At 43.9% G+C, this 19,250-nt stretch overlaps 1 protein-coding gene across 1 annotated transcript; it reads right to left on the reverse strand.

Moving 5' to 3' along the window:
- Window positions 1-3,843: 3,843 nt before the first annotated feature.
- On the reverse strand, window positions 3,844-13,827 carry MRPL45 (mitochondrial ribosomal protein L45). Its single transcript, XM_043999580.1, has 8 exons — window positions 13,736-13,827; window positions 8,889-9,084; window positions 8,234-8,351; window positions 7,055-7,153; window positions 6,348-6,396; window positions 4,800-4,949; window positions 4,311-4,484; window positions 3,844-4,117 (listed from the first exon to the last, which is right to left on the reverse strand). The coding sequence occupies exons 1-8, from the start codon at window positions 13,799-13,801 to the stop codon at window positions 4,019-4,021; spliced, it is 951 nt and encodes a 316-aa protein (XP_043855515.1). The 5' UTR covers window positions 13,802-13,827; the 3' UTR covers window positions 3,844-4,018.
- Between the last annotated feature and the right edge of the window lie 5,423 nt (window positions 13,828-19,250).

Consider the following 19,250-nt stretch of genomic DNA (forward strand, 5'->3'; position numbering starts at 1 on the left):
TTATTGAAGTAGGTCCACCCAGGCCTTCACAATAATGCCTGGCAATCCCACCCCCAAGAAGAGGGTCAAGAAAAAACAAAGCCCTCCCCAGTTCTGTCAGAATAGATTTATTCCTAAAATACCTTTTCCCCAGTTCACTAGGCATACCTCCTGGGCACCCTGTTTTGTTGGCTTGAAGGTTTTTTCCCTTCTGAAGCTTGTTTAGAAGGGAAACTGCTTGCTTCATCACAATTCTCTTTTCTCTCCTTCCCTTCCACCTTTTATTATTCACTGATCTCAGTGATTCCCCTTTCTAGTTCTACCAAGAAGCAGACCAAAGGGCACTTCTTGCTTCAGTGCTGTAACCACTCCAAATCACTTGCCCCAGACCGGTAAACTGGCTGTATTCATACCCTCATTCCCAAAGAAGAGGGCATACAAAGGCAGAGAGGTCCAATCTATGCTGGCAGCTACAGCCACTCTGTACTGCACTTCTACTTTTCAGAAGTACTTTGTGTATGTAAAAACAAAAAATCTTAATCTTTTTTTTTAAGTGACACAATTGGGGTTAAATGACTCGCCCAGGGTCACACAGCTAGTAAGTGTTAAGTGTCTGAGGCTGGATTTGAACTCAGGTACTCCTGACTCCAGGGCCGGTGCTCTATCCACTGCACCACATAGCTGCCCCCAAAATCTTAATCTTTAGAATCCAAATCCTTCTCAGGATTTGCCCTAGACTTCCTTAAGGCTATTTTCAGAACCACAGCTGCCTAAACAGTATGAGTTAAGAGAATTCCAGGACTAACAAATACTGCAGAGAAGAAAAGGGGAGGTAGGGGAGATGTAAAACACACAGGCCCAGTCCAGCAGGAGTGCTTGGGACTAACATAGCAAGCTACAGAGACCAGTCCTAGCTATATAATGTATCCTCAAGCTGCACCTGCAAAGATGTAGATGTCATCTTTGATATAGAAAGAATATCATAGGATGATACCCAACACATGGAAAGTGAGGAAAGAAAGTTTTCCAGGTGGCCTAGGGCTTCTATCTCTGGGACTGACTGGAGCAGCTTGATGGTACAGTGGATTAAAAAGTCAGGTCCCTGAGTTCAAATCAGGGATGCGTGACCTTGGGCAAGTCACTTTACCCTGTTTGCCTCACTTTCCTCATCTGTAAAACGAGATAGAGGAAGAAATGGCAAACCACTCCAGCATCTTTGCCAAGAAAACCCCAAAAGCAGTCATGAAGAGTTGGAGATGACTCAACAACAACAACAAAGGACCAGACTTACACCAGGTTGGTTATAAGATGGACAAATATGTGTTTTTCAGGAATAAGTGCACTGAATTGGGAAATGATTATGATCTATGGACAAAAAGGTATCAATAAAACATTTCTTAAAAAAGAGTAAGTAAATGCCCTTTTCAAACCCTGGGCTCTTTATAATGACAAAGCAAAGTATTCTCTCTCCAAAAGTGAGGAAAATGAAGAGAGGATTAGTAATACCTTGTACCCACTTCCAGGGACAGGGTGACCTCATTCTCACTGAAGTTCTCCTATAATACTTCTGAATTGATAAAATTATTTAAGTAGAGGGGCAGCTAAATGGTGCAGTGGATAAAGCACTGGCCCTGGATTCAGGAGGACCTGAGTTCAAATCCAGCCTCAGACACTTGACACTTACTAGCTGTGTGACCCTGGGCAAGTCACTTGACCCTCATTGCCCTGAAAAAACAAACAAAATTATTGAAGTAGGTCCACCACCCAGGCATGCACAATAATGCCTGGCAATCCCACCCCAAAGAGGAGGGTCAAAAAAACCCACCTAAGTTCCACTCTGTGCTGAACCTTGTCTTGGGCTTAAATAATAGAAACTTCAAGTTGCTTTAGACTCTGGCCAGGGTCCAAATTGTAGCTACTGATCCAGTTTGTACTTGCTATGCTGACTCATTCTATAAATCATACTATGATATGGTCTGTCTCTGAAGAGTAAATTTGGCCACTGTGCCCTTCTGTGATAAAGCATATAGGGTCAGAAATGAAGAACATAATTTTTCAGTGATCACAGCTGATTTCAGCTTACTGATAACAATTTCTGTCCTAAAGTTAAAAGGAATCAGAGTTAGTAGGGAGAAGTAGGACAAACACAGAACATTTGCCAGAGGGAAATGAGAGAGCTCCAAGGTGAGTCTGGCTGCTCCTCTGACAACATGCCCTTTTCTGATGCAATGACAGATGGCTTCCTGCTGGGCCCTTTCAGCACTGCCATAACATCTGGGGCTATCTACTCACTGGCAGATTTGGTATCAAAGGGAAATGAAATTATATTTATCCTCTGCTCCCTGATGGTGAGCAAGTAGATGGGTATTTAGGAATCTCCCAGGGTCCTAGCTCAGTAATACAGGTCTAGGGGAGTGGGACGAGGATATTCCCCCTCCCTGAAAAAAATAGATTTCCTTACAACTAGAAAGAACCAATTCCTTGGTTGTTCATTAAAGGGATGTTTTTGTTTCTCTGATCTCTACCTCCCAATATTATCTTCCATCCTCTCATATTTCCTAGGTCTACTCTTACTCTTAGCACTTCCTTTCTTTTTGTTTCATCAGGTAAATCAGGTGTTATCATCCCCTATCAATGCCATATATACATTAACACTACAAAACTGTATCTCATCAAGACAAAATGGCTAAGGACTCAACTAAAGGAAAACTATATCAGAAGACTGGTAGGAGACCGCATCAAATGCCTAGAAACACTATTCTTTTCATGAGGGAGGCGGGAGCCTTTGTTTCTCCAGCCAAAGAGCTTTCCTGGAGTGGACCTTCTGTTTCCATGAGAGCAAGCAGCTGTGGTGGTTTGAGAAGGTTGGCATATTTAAACTCTGCTACTAGACTAAGTCCAGCCTTGGCCTGAACTTTCCAAATTAAGTCAAAACTTCCTGTCCATCCAAGGCAAATTCCTCTATGCCCTTAACCCTTCACCCTGAAATAAGAGTTGAGCCTTTTCCTGGAAAAGTGAATCCATTTTTGAAAAGATAAATAATAGAGTCAGCCTTAGGTGGAGAAGAACCAAAGTCGTTTCCTCAAAGGACTATGGGTAGGTCAAGGATGATGATTTCAGCTATCACACAGAGTTCAAGAACACAGCAGAATGGGAAATCCTAAAAGTTCCTCTTGCTACTGCTAATGGGTTGGGGATGAATGAACTCTAGCACTCACAACAGGATCAGTCACCTAATGGGTTGGGGATAAAGGATTCAATTCCCCACTGCAAAGGTCGACTGGCTCCTTAAAGAGCTCAAGTCCTCTCTTTTTCCTAAACCTGAGACAGGAAGAGGAAATCTAGAACACGTGAACGTGTTCTGGTGGTTACTATGGCTGAGAGACTGCTATGTCTGACTAAATCTTGCAGACTGATTTCCCAGTTGAGACCCCAAAGCCCCTTCTCATCCATGTTTACATGCTAGGTTCTTCCTGGGCTGTAAATGATCATTAGGAACCTGATAAAGAAGACCAAAGGGATTAAAAGTCTATCCTGTGGGTTTATATTGTTTTGGTTGATGTCACATCACTCTTTTTTTTTTAAGTGAGGCAACTGGGGTTAAGTGACTTGCCCAGGGTCACACAGCTGGTAAGTGTTAAGTGTCTGAGGCCAGATTTGAACTCAGGTCCTCCTGACTCCAGGGCCGGTGCTCTATCCACTGTGCCACCGAGCTGCCCCTTGTTTTTTTTTTTTTTCCACATCACTCTTATCAAACTCTCTCCCCCCTTCCTGTGGCTGCTACATCTCCCATTTCAAATTCCATTTCCAATCCAGACTGAAGACCCACCCTGGATGACTAGATACTATAGAACCCATCAAAACTAGTTTGCAACTCTGACAGGGTTTTATTTCAAATAACTGCCCCCCTCTCTTGGAACGGAAAACATGACTGAGGGTGACTTCCTTCTTGCTTCCAGGAGCCATGGCAATTGGAAAACCTGGTTTCAGGTGCTGTGAAACACCCCAATGCCAATTCACTAGACCTGCCCATCCCACCCTACTTATGCCACTGAACTGGCTGAGGCTTTTGAACTTCCACATTCATCTCTTCATATTCTTCCCATGGTTGGAGTTTGGGGCCGGGGATCATCACCGTCTGAAAGAACAGAAAAAAGAATCATCCTGCACCCTGCCCAAGGCAAATACAAATGGTATCTTGGGCACCTCAAGGAATTCTACTCTTGCCCATTACACTGCTGCCTCTCCCCACTAGGTGGAGCCTTACATTGTGGCTTGAGAAGTCAAAGCACCTGAAATAGTCCACCCACTTAGGCACCCAGTTATGTTACCTTGGGGATGGGTTCCTTAGAAGGGGCCCAGGCAGGGACAATTTTGCCATGCATTCTCCAGGCCCCGTACGGATTTGTTAAGTGTCTCTCAAATACCACATACTCCAACACATCCTTGGGCACATCTTCTTGTCCATACATTAACCGCCCAAATCGGTCATAGATAGCCAGGGTCTGTAAGAATGAAAAATTGGTCTCTTAGTCCATGGAAAGTTCTTGAAGGAATTCACAAGAAATGAGAAGGAAAAACACGTAGGGCTAGCCTGGGACAATCTTTCTATCCTGTACAAATTCCATCAACTAACCCGGGATGACACCAGTCAGTAGAGGGGAAACTTCCTACCCGTCTACCCTATGACGACAGGGGTGGAAAAGGAGGAAGGCACTAAATAAAGGGCTGAGTCCCAAGAGCGAGAACCTTCAGAACCCGCTGCTGCATGAAGCTGTACAACCTGTCCACCGAGGCAGTGTGGGAGGAGCAGCCCTTACCTGGCGAGTGTGCATGCGGACGGTGACCTGGCCATATACGTTGCCCTCGCTCACCATATCTGGGCAACGAACATGAACTACCCTTGGTGGTTCCAGAGATTCCACAAAGCTCCAACGTACTGTCTTAAGTTGGACGTCCCACACCATTTCCTGTGTTTATAGAAAATGAACTGAGTTGTTTCTCCTTTGGTGGCAGCTGACACTGCCATCCTGCCTCACGTTTCCTCCAGTGCTATCCATACCCAACATTGTCCTATTCAGCCGGGTTCTCATCTTCTGTCAGTCTTCCTTTTCCCACCTCTGAGTCTCTGCTTATGTCCTGGAGTAGCCTCCTGCCACGGCTTTTCTCTCATAGGAATACAAGGTCAAAGTCCAGCTCTTCCAGGACAACTCTCCAGATTGACCCAAACCATTCTCTAAACTGTCAATATATTTGACCCATCTTTTTCTCTCCATGTAATTTTAGAATCTGCTCATTACTGCCTACATTTCTATTGATTCCATGGTTGCTCTCTTTGTTTCTCCAACTAGTACTATTAGGCAAAGATCACAACTTTCTTTGATATGCCCCAAGAGTATCTGATTGGCACATAGTAACAAGCATTTGTATGAGTGTAAGCAGGCAGTTCCAGAGAAGGAAACATATCTATTCTATTCTATACCCCAAGTACCTTGTGCACTCAATTGATTTGTGTCTGACTATAGGCTGAGATAGCACAATATAGTGCGCAGAGAACAGGCATACCAGTCAGGAAAACCTGGGTTCAAATCCTGACTTAGGTATTGACTGGATGTACGACTCTGGAAAAGTCACTTAACTTCCTCATCTGTGAAACAGATAATAACAGCATCTATATCACAGAGTTGTTTTGAGAATCAAATGAAGTAAAGCAGGGGCAGCTAGGTGGCGCAGTGGATAAAGCACTGGCCCTAGATTCAGGAGGACCCGGGTTCAAATCTGGTCTTAGACACTTGACACTTACTAGCTGTGTGACCCTGGGAAAGTCACTTAACCCTCATTGCCCAGCTAAAAAAAAAAAAAAGGGAAGTAGGAAAAGTATTTTACAATATAAAGTGCTGTGTTAATAATATATATATATATGTGCTATATAAATGCAAACTATAAAAACAAGTCCTGGGGGCAGCTAGGTGGCTCAGTGGATAAAGCACTGGCCATGGATTCAGGAGGAACTGAGTTCAAATCCAGCTTCAGACACTTGACACTAACTAGCTGTGTGACCCTGGGCAAGTCACTTAACCCTCATTGCCTGGCAAAAAACAAAAACAAAAACAAAAACAAAAAAACCCAAGTCCTTTATGAAGCTATGTAATTATTTTTATTATTGAGAATAGCTTTATTTTTTCCCAAAGCCCTCTCCAGGATCCCACATTGAGTCACCAAAGTCTAAACAAAAATTATGAAATGAAACTTGGTATACCAATTTCCTTGCACAATAATCTTTTCTAAAAACAAACAAACAAACAAACAAACAAGAATAGAGGTGATGCCTGAAGCCTCCTTGGCTCTAAGAAAGGGAAAGGACCTACCGGGAAGCAGCGCTCAGTTACCAGGGCATGAAGTCGGTCATGGTCTGAGCTAAAGAAGAAAAGAAACATGTCACTGGCTTCTGCTTTCCCTGCTATGTGGATTTAGAACTCTGTAGTTATAAGGATCTGAAACCAACTGAGCTATCCAATGAAATATCCTTTAAAATCTGACCCAAGGGAAGAATAGAAGAGCCTTGAAATTTCAGGAGCAGAGAAAATTATTTGCCATCATTTTAAGCTCTGAGGTTGAGCGAAATGTCTCATGGGGTGTTCTGTAGCTGATTTCTTCTCAAGAAATATGGCCTGGTATAGCCTATGACACTGGAAGAAATTCAAAGATTTCTAGTATGGCTTGGCCTTCTAACCCCTTTAACGATCTTAAGTTTACTTCCAACTCTATTCCTAATAACAATGTACACCAAACATTTAAAAATATTTCGGAAGCATTAATCCTATCTCTTATGTTCTTTGAAAACGAATATCATCTTGTCCCTATTTTCAGAATCACTACTCTGTCAACTTCCACATCAGGTCAATAACTGAGTCAGATCCCAGTTTCCTAGGAGGCTCAGCAGACTGTGCCCCAGGAGACTCCAGGAATTCCAAAAACCAATGTTCCCCAATTTAGGCAGAATAATCTGTGGTAGACAGAAAACCCTGCAACAAAGGGTGCAAGATATAGACTCCCCCACCTACCCCCAACTCACGTGTTGAGGCACTGATGAGCTTCAACAAAGATCTGCTGCGCTATTTCTGGGAAGGTCTTAATCCGGAAATCATCATCGTATTCTCTCACTTTCCGAATTCTGGGGTGGGGAGAGCATGAAAACAATTTCATAAGATACCATGCAGAATACAGAAATTTTTTTAAAAATAACTTTTATTTAAACAGTACTTTAAGGTTTGCAAAGCACTTTACACACATGATCTCAAGAACCTCAGGAGGCAGGTGACTGACTGTACAGGTATAATTACTCTTATTTTCCAGGCAAGGAAATGGAGGGTCAGAAATGTTCAGTGATTTGCTCAGGATCACACAAGCAGTATGCATCTGAGGGAGAAGTGAACTCGGAAAGCAACACTGTCCACTATGCAATGCTGCCTCTAAAAGACAGTCAAGTAGGAACCAAGAATCCCCATTATCACAAGCCTACACGTAACTGAAGACAGCCTGTGTTCCAAGTATAACCTGTGCTGTGGTTAGGCTTGTTCAGCCAACCTTTACTGGGAAGGTCTCCTTTTTAACAGATGTGGTTCTCGAGCTTTTCCTCAGAGGAAGAAGTCTTCAGTTTAAACAACACTTGGATAGAAGCCTTGTAGTAAAATCCTCTAAAATGATTATTTGAAAGCCTATATTAGCAAACAACATAAAGTTTATTTAAAACAAGTTGGAGTGTTTCAGGGTTCCTTGAGGCACAGTGTGAGAAATACTGACCTTATAGAAAGATCACAGGCCTGGGAATTAGCAGGCCCGGATTCTGCTCCCAGCTCTGCCACTAACTGTGTGAACCCTAACAAGTAACATCGGCTCTCTATGAGTCTCAACTTTCTTTTCTACCAAATAAGAGTGCTGAACTAGATGGTCATTAAGATCCCTTCTAGTTCTAATTCCCTGTGTTTCTACCCCCTAAAATGTAAGATTTATGAGGATAATGCCAAGTCTAGATGAAGAAACGCTAAGAAAGCCAAGATGCCAGGAATAAGAGCAGATGACATTGCTTTCTTTTAGCCTCCTAAATTGGTTTCCAATTGGTTCTGTTGGACTATGAAGGGTCTGCCCAATCCAAATCATAAGGAACTGAGGATGGCCCCTTTGAGAACAGAATACCTGACTGCTAAGGCAGGAAGCTGTGTCCAGGTTAAACCCCAGGAGCTTACACACTTACGCCAACTGTGAGACCACGCCCTGCTTTAGCTTCTCTGTCTTCTGCTTCAGGCCATCCTTGGAGAGGGATGTTAGGCGGGCATCCCCCTCGGGAGGAACATAAGCATCAAAAATCCCAGCTGTGAAGGGAGGGAAGAAAGAAGATGTGATGGTGAAGAGACAGGAGGAAAGCACCAAGAGGTCATAAAAATCAGGAGTCCTGGATATACTATGTTAAAGAGGCTAATGAAATGATATGAATTTAAGTGTTGGGAACAGTTAAGTTCTGTGCACTCCAGAGAGGCAGCAAGATTAAGAGGTGGTGTGTTCTTTGGGGAAGAAGTTTCATGCTGGGCATCAGAAGGACTGACCTGAGGTCTCAGTTTTTGCACTGTGACCTTGGGCACATCATTTCACTTTTCTGAGACTCAGTTTCCTTTTCTAGAAAAGGGTGAGTTTTTATTCCACTCCTTTCTGCTACCCAATGATTGGGTAAAAATAATCAAGATAAAGGATGGAAAAGTACTTAGGAAATAGGGCTTTATTTAAAGATTATAATGATTAAGGCTGGACCGATCTTAGCCTTACTCATCCTAATTGAAGACTCTCCACTTCCAAGGAGATCACTAGAGTCAGATGTGGTTGGCAGTCTGGATCCCAGGATCCTGGCTCCTTACCTGTGCAGGCCAAATGAATGGGACGTTCAAGACGTTCTTTGGGGATGACAATCCCCGCTGCGCGGGCATGGTCCCGAAACTCCTTGTCAGTTTTGTATTTAGGCTCATAAAGAGGGGGTATAAAGCGCTTCTTGGTCCTCACTGGTATCACAGTGATGGGATGGGTCACTTGGGCTGGACATTTGACTTCTAAACTCTAGGAGTAAAGGGGGGAAAAAACACCATGCTTTATCCCCTTGGAAAAAACTCCCTCTTGAACATCTGTGAGTTAGTAAAGAAGCATTCCCTGAATTTCCACTATGGGCAGAATGCTGTGCTAGATATCATGGTGCCAAATAAAGAAAAGATGGAATCTTTACCAGAGGGAAGCTCACACTTCAATGGCAGTATCACAGTACATGCTTTCATCTGTTTCATTTCAGACCAGCACAACTATGCATTCTGTCATGAAGGCATAGGTATGGCCATGCATTCTCCTACTCAAACACCTTGAGGGCTCCCTATTACCTAAAGAATAAAATAAATACTCTTTAGCCTAGAATTAAAGCTCTTCAAAGTCTGGCTCCAACCTGCCTTTTTCTATATTATTTTATATTATTATTATATTCCCCTTTACTCCTCCAGTCAAACTTCCTCAATTTATCTTTTAGAGAGCTGCCCAAATGATATTCCTAAAGCACAAGTCTGATCATGGCACTTTCCTACTAAAGAAACAACAGTGGCTCCCTAATGCCACTAGGATAAAAACCAAAATCTTCAGTTTGTCAATTTAAAGCCTGACTCCAGCCTACTTTTCTATTCTGAGTACATATTACCCCTCCAACTATCTTCCATCTTCTCACCAGTAGCTTTGCTGCCTCATATCCAACCTCAGCTCTAAGGCTTCTAACCCCTTTCTAATTCTAAAACCATAATTAAATTAATACTGTCATTCATATTAGAAAGAAAAATGTGTCAATCTACTTCCCATAAAGCTCCACTCACCCACTCTGTAACTTGCTGAACAAAAATATCCCTCTCGGGGCAGCTAGGTGGCGCAGTGGATAGAGCACCAGCCTTTGAATCAGGAGTACCTGAGTTCAAATCTGGCCTCAGACACTTCACACTTACTAGCTGTGTGACCCTGGGCAAGTCACTTAACCCCAATTGCCTCACTAAAAAAAGAAAAAAAAAATATCCCTCTCAGGGGCAGCTAGGTGGCGCAGTGGATAAAATATGGGTCCTGGATTCAGGAGGACCTGAGTTCAAATGTGACCTCAGACACTTGACACTTACTAGTTGTGTGACCCTGGGCAAGTCGCTTAACCCTCATTGCCCTACAAAAAAAAATACCCCTCTCTGCAAACTTCTCTTTATAAGTACTACTATAAGTAGTACTTCCTCAAGGAAAGAGACTGTCTTAGCCTCCTGGCTGTTCCATGAACAAGACACTGCATCTCTCAGTTTGGAAAATTTTTTCTGGTTGTCCCACATGCCAGGAATGTTCTCCCTCCTCCACTTTGCCTACTGAACCTTATATTGACCTCCCTGGCTTCCTTTAAGTCCTAACTAAAATCCCGTTTTTTACCAGAAGCCTTCCCTAACCCCTCTTAATCCTTGTGCCTTCCCTTTATTAATTTCTTCCTATTTATCCTGTTTGGTTTTTTATATATTTGTTTGCATGTTGTCTCTCCCATTAGAACGTAAACTCCTTAAGGGCAGGGGCTGTCTTTTGTCTCTTTTTGTATCCCCAGCATTTAGCCAGTGCCTGACTCATAGCAGGTGCTTGCTTAATAAATGTTTAATGATTGATTGTATTTATATTGCACAGTGCTTAATATGTAATAAGTGCTTTATAACTTTTTTTAAAGTTCATTCATTCATTCATTCATTCATTCATTCACACACTGCATAAGGCAAAACTGACCTTGCTTTGACATTTACTAGCTGTGTGACCCTGAGCTAGTCATTTAACCCTCATTGCCCCACCAAAAAAAAAAATGCTTGATATGGCAAGGGGCAGTTAGGTGGTGCAGTGGGTAAAATACTGGCCCTGGATTCAGGAGGACCTGAGTTCAAATCCTGCCTCAGACACTTGACACCTACTAGCTGCACGACTCTAGGCAAGTCACTTAACCCTCATTGCCCCACCAAAAAAAAAAAAAGTACACAAATAAGTGGAAACAAAATTGACCTTGCTTTTCCCCTATACATAATAGTCCTTGTCACCTCAGCTTCTTGGAACCCCTAGCTCTTGTCAAGGCTAAATTCAAGAATCACTTCTTTCAATGGCCTTTCCTGATTCTCCCAGATATTAGTGCCAACTCTGCCCCAACCCAGTACTTTATATTTACTTTGTATGTAATTTATATTTACTTATCTGTGAAATCATGGTATTCCCAACAGTAGACCATTAGCTGTTAGAAGGCAGGGTCTGTCTCATTTTTGTATTTGGGTCCCCAGAGCTTATTAGTACAATGCCTGGCCTAAGGCAAACACTTATTAAATGCTTGTTGCTTACCAAAATGGGCTACTAGTTTTAAAAAAAATCAACCAGTTCTACTGCCCCAGTGCATTGTCCAGTCTGTTCATTATGCCTGGCATGTACTCCCACATTCCTACCTTTTCAAAATTCTCCTTTAAGATCCAGTTCAAGTACTGCTCCTAGGGGCAGCTAGGTGGCACAGTGGATAGAGCATCGACCCTGGATTCAGGAGGACCTGAGTTCAAATCTGGCCTCAGACACTTAACACTTACTAGCTGTGTGACCCTGGGCAAGTCACTTAACCCCAATTGCCTCACCAAAGGAAAAAAAAAATCAAGTACTGCTCTTTCCATAACATCACCTCTAATCTCTCCAAATGAAAACTCACTATCCATACACCCTATCGCCAGCCCAATCCCAGGAGCCTTCATTGACAGGAGGCTATCAACAAAAACAAAAGAAACAGAATATACATTCGGTAAATGATTACTGAGAGGATACCAAATAAGAGAGATCTCTTAGCATCTTGTGACCATCCCACCACTATTATCACCAGCCACCTTAAACAGGTAAATCTAAGAGCCCCAGAAATAGCTGTCTCCCCCAGTCATCCAAGGGAGCAATCCTTGTAGAAATGAATACCTCCAAATTCATGCAGGTGCTTTAGCCCCTGTCTCCTCAACAATCACACAGCTATTGGAAAGAAAGACCCAGCAAAGAAAGTTCTCATTCCCAAAGTCCTTGGCCCTTTCAAATGGCTCAAAGTGGTTTTATGGATGAAATGTCAGTAAAGAACAGGTCTGACCACATCACTCCTTATTCAGTCAACTCCAGTGACTCCACATCCCCTCCAGAACCAAACACAAAAACCCCTTCATAACCTGAACCTTCTACCTTTTCAATCTTCTTACACCTCACTCCCCTCCACTTACCCCAGCCTTGTTGCTATTTCTCGAATAAACCACTCCATCTCCCAACTCTCTGTATTTTCACTAACTGTCTCCCAAGTCTGGAATTCTCTCCTTCCTCATCACCACCTCCTGGCTTTCTTCATTGTTGTTGTTTGTCCTTCATTCTCAAAAAGGACCATGACATTGGGGTGATATCATGACTTGAACTCAATACGATTTAAATGAGGGAGGGCTGTGCAAAGCCACCAACCTCATTCTCTCCTCTGGAGCCATCTGGGTCCATTGGCAACATATAGTTTGGGAGGATTGGAGATGGTCCCAAGCAGTGGGAGACCTTGCCCTTTTTTTTTAAGCTAAGGCCTTTCAGAGATCTCAGTTTACCTGAGGCAACTCCCACTCAGTGATTAAATCAAGGTAAGTAGAGGTAAAGAAAGACCACTTTTACCTAGTCAAAAAGAAAGTAAATGAATAAATAGTAGCTACTCCCAAGACCCTTAGGGTTTCTGGCCAAAACAGAAACAATTGCAGGCCCATTCTTTTTGATTGGTAAAAGAGGCCTCTTTGCCTCATTTCTTTAAACTTTTTTTTTTGGGGGGGGGGCAGGACAATGAGGGTTAAGTGACTTGCCCAGGGTCACACAGCTAGTAAGTGTCAAGTGTCTGAGGCTGGATTTGAACTCAGGTCCTCCTGAATCCAGGGCCTGTGCTTTATCCTCTCCGCCAGCTAGCTGCCCCACTTTGCCTCATTTCTAACCTAAATTTAATCACTGAGTGGGAGTTGCCTTAGACAAACTGAGACCAGTGAAAGGCCTTAGCTTAAAAGGCCATGGTCACATACTGCATTGGGTCATCTCCAGTTGTCCTGATGTATATGTTGCCACTGGACCCAGGTGGCTCTAGAGTAAGGCTGGTGAACCTGCACAGCCCTCCCTCACTTAAATCCAATTCAGTGCAGGTCATGGCATCTGTCATAGTCCTCTTCCAGAACGAGGGGCAAACAACAACAGTGAAGAAAGCCAGGAGGTGATGAGGAAGGAGAGAATAGTTGTCTTCGTGTCGTCATTAGACTGTGAGCTCCTTCAGAAGATTGTTTTTGCCTCTCTTTATATCCCGGGCACGCAGTAGGCACTCAATAAATGCTTGTGGACTAAAGATCTATTAACAGCTGCTTTGCGGGGGCACCTTGAGGATCCCAGGACTTGTAAGCATGTTGTCTCCGATGAGAATAGAAAGCAGGGGTTGTCTTGCTTTTGCGTTTGTATCCCAAGGGCTTAGGACATCGTAAGTGCTTAATAAATGCTCATTCATTCTACGGTTCGATCGGGTCTCGGAGCCCCAGGCACCCCGCTGCCAGCCCAGGGCTTCTCCCCAACTGGGTCTTGCCTGAACATCACCGCATGTGTCGGCACCACCCTGTCTCTCCCTCCCCATCTCCCCCTCTCCCCCCCTCCTCCTCTCCCCGCGGCTACCCACCTGGCGAGAACACCAGCCCAGAGCCCGGGGTAGGGAGAACACACCCTGCCTCACGGGTGCCGCCATGTTGTACGCGCGGGGACCGCCGGGAAGGTGAGAGGCCGCAGAGGGGGCGGGGGAACGAGCGAGCGTGCGAGCGCGCGCGTAGGGATGAGGGGGTGGGGCATAGCCGGGGAGTGGAATTTTCCAGGGCGTGCGGCCAGTCTCTCGCTTTTCCTCTTCCCTGCCTTGCTAGGGGCTGGGAATACCCGGGCTCGTGCTTGTGCGCGTACGGGGGGTGTCACGCGCCTGGGACCTTGCGGAGGGGGGTGGGAGGTTGGGGGATGAGGAGGGTGGAGAGGGAAGAGAGTCTCCACTTTGCGCCTGCGTGCTCTATTTGCTCTAAGTAGTCCCAGTCCTGGGTACGTGGGAGGGGGCTGCTGCTCCCTGTTCCTTCTTTCCCAGTATACAGGGAGTGCATCCCCAAGCCCTTGGCAGACGGCTAGGTTCCCCCCTTCCCCTTGTCAGTGACAGTAGGGTGTATGTAGGGCACCATGACCCCGAAAAGGACAGAAGGCAAAAAACCTTCCTTGACTGGGGCCAGATTTCTTGGGTTCTGAGGCCTAGACCTGACCCTAACACATAAGGTGACCTCGACCCTGGTCTCTTCCATACGTTTCAGGTTCCTCACCTATAACAAGGAGAAGAAAATGCATTCTCCTTTACCATCAAATGTTGGGGATGAGTGAGGTCATGTCTCTTACAGTTAAGTGCTTTGAGGACCTTTAAAAGAAAGGAAATAAAGATAGGAAAAAGGAGCCCTTTTTTACATATTTATTCAAAAATCGTTTATTGATCCCCGGGCTGTGCCTTGGGCTTGACCTTGGGGGTTAGTGAGATGGGAAAGAGAGCTAAAAGCTCCCATGAGTGAGCCCACAAACTGGCAGAATCTATGCCCCTCCTATATAGCCAAAACATCAAACCCACCAACCTCATTTGCCCAGTTCTGTCCTTTCTTCCCCTGAAATGATTACTTGGAGCCATTCCTTCATCCCCACATCTACAGATGTGGAGGTCTGCAGTGATCTTCTCTTCCCCCTATACTGTGCCTACTCCTAAGCTGCCTGCCCTACCATCCTTTGATACTGTTTGGTGAATAAAAACTCATTTTAAGTATAAACTAAACAAAACAGAGTTAGGAAAATCTACTTACAAAATCCAAATATTTATTTAAAAGCTGCTATCTCAAAGCACTTTAATAGGTTCTAGGGATACAGAGATTAAAAACAGAAGCAATGCTTCTCCTAAAATAACTTTTTTTGGGGGGTGTATCTTCTATAACAGCACTTCTTAAACTTTTTCCACTCCCAATCCCTTTTTGTCTGAGAAATTTTTCCTTGACCACAGGCATATAAGTATATAAAATAGGTATACATAACCTTTTACTGTTGCCAACATTTTCACAACCCCCACCTTCAGACCCACAGTTTAAGAAGCTTTGTTCTAAAGCACAGCTAGGTGGTACAGTGAACAGAGAGCACTGGCCCTTGAGCCAGGAGTACCTGAATTCATATTTGAACTCACTTGCTATTGATGAGACCCTGGGCAAGTCACTTAACCCTGTTTCCTTCAGTTTCTTCATCTGTAAAATGAGCTGGAGAAGAAAATGACAAACCACTCCTTGCCAAGAAAACCAAGTGGGGTTACAAAGAGTCAGACAGCACTGAACAAACAATATCTTCCAAAATCCATTAGAAGTAAATATTAAATAATCTACTTTGTACAACCCTATATGGTTATCCATTTGGAAAATGGAGGGTTATTAATGATAGAAGAGTGATTCTGTTGAGAAGCTCTCACTTTTGAGGATGTTTCTTAATGTAAGGGGATAAAAATGTAATTTTTAGTTCACATTTCAGGTAAGTTTTTAGGCAAGAGGATACTTGGCAGTATGAGTAAGAGGAAAAGGTGTCCTCTGCCCTCAGGGAGGAAGGAAGGCAGGCTAGTTAGTTGTGTAATTAGGCGATGAAAGAAAGATCCAACTAGAATGGAACAGCCTTGAAATATGAGGCCTAGCACATATTAGGCACCCAATAAATATTTCTTCAACGAGCTGGAAAGACTGAAGCAGAGTGTCAAAGATGGGTTGTCTGTTCCCAGACACAGGTAGAAGAAATATGTAGGGTCCTTTGTTGGGGCTGTGACTGAACCCTAAACTGGATGATTCTCTCTACAAGGAAGGAGCTGCAGCAGGGAATATTTGTATCTCTCTTCCATTTTACTGGGGAAGTACCTTTTAACAGGGACTTGAACCACTGGGTACTTTACTTCCTGGCCTTGCATCATGGAGATGTGTGCCTGGTTGAGTTTGAGGAGGAGATGCTTCCTTAAAAATAAGGAGGCTTGGGGCAGCTAGGTGGTGCAGTGGATAAAGCACCGGCTCTGGATTCAGGAGTACCTGAGTTCAAATCTGGCCTCAGACACTTGACACTTACTAGCTGTGTGACCCTGGGCAAGTCACTTAACCCCCATTGCCCTGCCCAAAAGAAAAAAAAAAGGAGGCTTTGGGGGCAGCTAGGTGGCGCAGTGGATAAAGCACTGGCCCTGGATTCTGGAGAACCTGAGTTCAAATCCAGCCTCAGAAACTTGACACTAGCTATGTGACCTTAGGCAAGTCACTTAACCCTCATTGCCCCCCGAAACAAACAAAGAATAAGGAGGCTTTGATATTAAATGATGTGTAGTTTGAAAATAATATGCTTGCTTTGTGTTTATACTATATCTCCTTTCTTGGGTACTTAATGCTGATATGATCTCAAGGAAATAGAGGACAATGGGGGAAAGTGGAGGGATAGGTGACTTTTTCAAAGATTATTCAGAGGACTTCAGGAATTTATTTTGTAGGTAATATTCTCTACTGATCTTTAGCTGTTTTTCTGCTATAAACCTTGTTAGCATCATGATCCCATTCATTAGCATAGCTTCACCTGTCCACCAGTTCTCAAGGCATTACCTTCCTTACCCTCAGAGACCTGGTTCCTTTGCCTGGTGATTTGCTACAACCAAGCAGTTGTTTGCTAGCCATCAGGAAGTACTGAAAGGACTGTGTTGTATCCAGCATCATCAAAGAATGAGCTTTTGTCCTCTGGGCTGGGAATAGGTAGTTACCTACCTCACAACCAGTATAAAGTCTCCCTCAGTGTGGCAGCTTCTGTCCTGGCAGTGACCTAGAAATTATTCTGAAGTCCTGTTCTCTTTCTCCTGAGGCTTCAAGGGGGGGATTCTGATACTCCTAATATTGTTTGTCTAAGTTCCTTTGATTCAAAAAGTCAAGTCTCTTCTAGGATCTGTTTTCCTACCATTAACCTCTACCCCCTTCGCTGCTCCTAGAGCCTTGGGGCAGACTTTCTCTTACCTTTCAAGGATGGTTAAGATTTTCCAGTAGCAAGTTCAGAGTAGACTACGCTGTATAAGGGCAGGAACTAAACTTTGTGGCTTCTGTAGTGATTAGTGTACTACAACAGAGCAATCAATCAACAAGCAATTTTAGGTATCTACTGTGTCTGTCACTGTTAATAGCCGGGGACACAAAAACACAGGGACAAAGACACTGCCTTTATGTTGGTGGGATGAATATATGAGGAGATAGCTTCCATCCCTTTCTCACCAGATGGGCCCCAGGTGTCCAGGGTTAATCCTTTCCTTGCCTCCAGCCCCATGGCCCCCCTTCTCTCTCTCCACTTTCACCCTAACTCATAAATGTAGCAGTAATCCTAAAAGGGAATTTCAGGCTATTTGCGACTCTCCCCCCATAATAAGAGAGAGGGGGGCAGAGCTTACAGATCAGAGTAATCTGCTTGCAACCCACTTCCATTCTTGGGGATTAGCACCGCAAAGGGAGGGAGGACTGGAATAAATCTGACACCTTCAGGTTAAGAATATGAGAAAGGACAGTCAAGAGTTTTTGGTCTCTGGAACATGGAGTTCTCACAGAACCGAGGGACTGTATTTTCTCATGCCAGAATTCTCTATTCACTAAGTAGGAAGGACTAAGCTTGACTAGAATATGACTGTGACCCTGGGTAAGCTAGACACAGTGGTGTCAAACTAAAATAGAAACAGATCCCCAGTGGGCTGCATATTGACTCAGAAAACCACAAATGTATGTTATCTATGCTGTGTTCTATTTTTATTTATTGTGTTAAACATTTTCCAGTTACATTTAAACTGGCTAGATAGCACTCCAGCAGTTTCACCCCTCTAGAGAGTATAGAGAAGGCAACTTCAAGGCCTGTACCCCAAAATAAGTTATTCTTCTCTTTCTCATCTCATCTCTTCTCTCTCCCCCCTCCCCTTATTCCCCTTTCTCTCTCCCCCTCTAATCCTTCACCTCCTCCTCCCCCTCTTCTATTCTTCTCTTCTCCCTCCCTGGTTCCCTTCCTTCCTTCCTTTCCTTACGTTTTAAGTTTCAAACTGTCTCCCTCCCTCTCTCTCCAGCCCGCACTAAAGAAGGTCACCATTTCTCACACACATATATTTAAAACCATGGTATGGATACTTCTCTTTATCAGCTCTTTCTCTGGAGGTGGATAGCATCTTTCTTTATAGGTCCTTTGTACTTGATTTGAATATTTAAAATACTCAGAATAGCTTAGTTGTTCAGTTATTCTTCCAACAATAGTACTGTTACTATATGCAATGTTCTCTTGCTTTTTGCTCATTTCACTTTTCATTATTTCATGAAAGTCTTTCCATGTTTTTCTAAAACATTACCTTCCCCATGCCTTATAAATGTCCCAATGAGTGTGCCTTTACCCCATTTCAGCTACCTCTTCTTTTAGTCAGTCAATAAACATTTATTAAGTGCCTACTATGTGCCAAATTGTCATTTGACCTTTGTTTCTTTTTTTTTCATTTTTTCTTTTATTAGAATTTTTTTTATTTTTCCCCAAAGTTTTTATCTAAAAACAAACAAACAAAAAAGAGAAAACCAGAAAAAAAAAACCACCAGAAACTTAGAAACCAAGAATCTGGGGGAGGAGGAAATTGGATCAAAGGTTGTCCTCCTACCCCCCCCCCACCTCTGCCAAGGACAGAACACAAGATAGCAAAGGCTTCACTGCTCTCCCAGGGTCCTCCGAGATCCTAGGGAGGATACAGGGGGAAATCTCCCCCTCCTTGGGAGACCCTGTCCTGCAGATAGTGGCAATAGGAATAGCAGGGGACAGAGTCACAGTGGTCCAAAGGATGTTGAGGCTAGGGAGAGGAGTAAAGGATGGCGGTGGAAGGGACTTGGGTGGGGGTCACAGGAAGTAGTCAGCCACTGGCTTCTTGAAAGGGATGTCCCAGGTTTCCTGGGGTGCAGCTTCAAAGATAATGAAGTCTTTCTGGAGGTGCTCATCCAGCTCCAAGATGGCTGCCACATTTCCACAGCGGTAGCAGTAGTTGGGTGCTGACCACACCGTGAGCACAGTTTCATTGAAGTGCCACTTGTAGCCTTCCATCACCAGCTGGTGAGCCCGGCATATCATGTCAA

Source organism: Dromiciops gliroides, chromosome 4 (assembly GCF_019393635.1).
Source record: "Dromiciops gliroides isolate mDroGli1 chromosome 4, mDroGli1.pri, whole genome shotgun sequence".
Taxonomy (NCBI): Eukaryota; Metazoa; Chordata; class Mammalia; order Microbiotheria; family Microbiotheriidae; genus Dromiciops; species Dromiciops gliroides.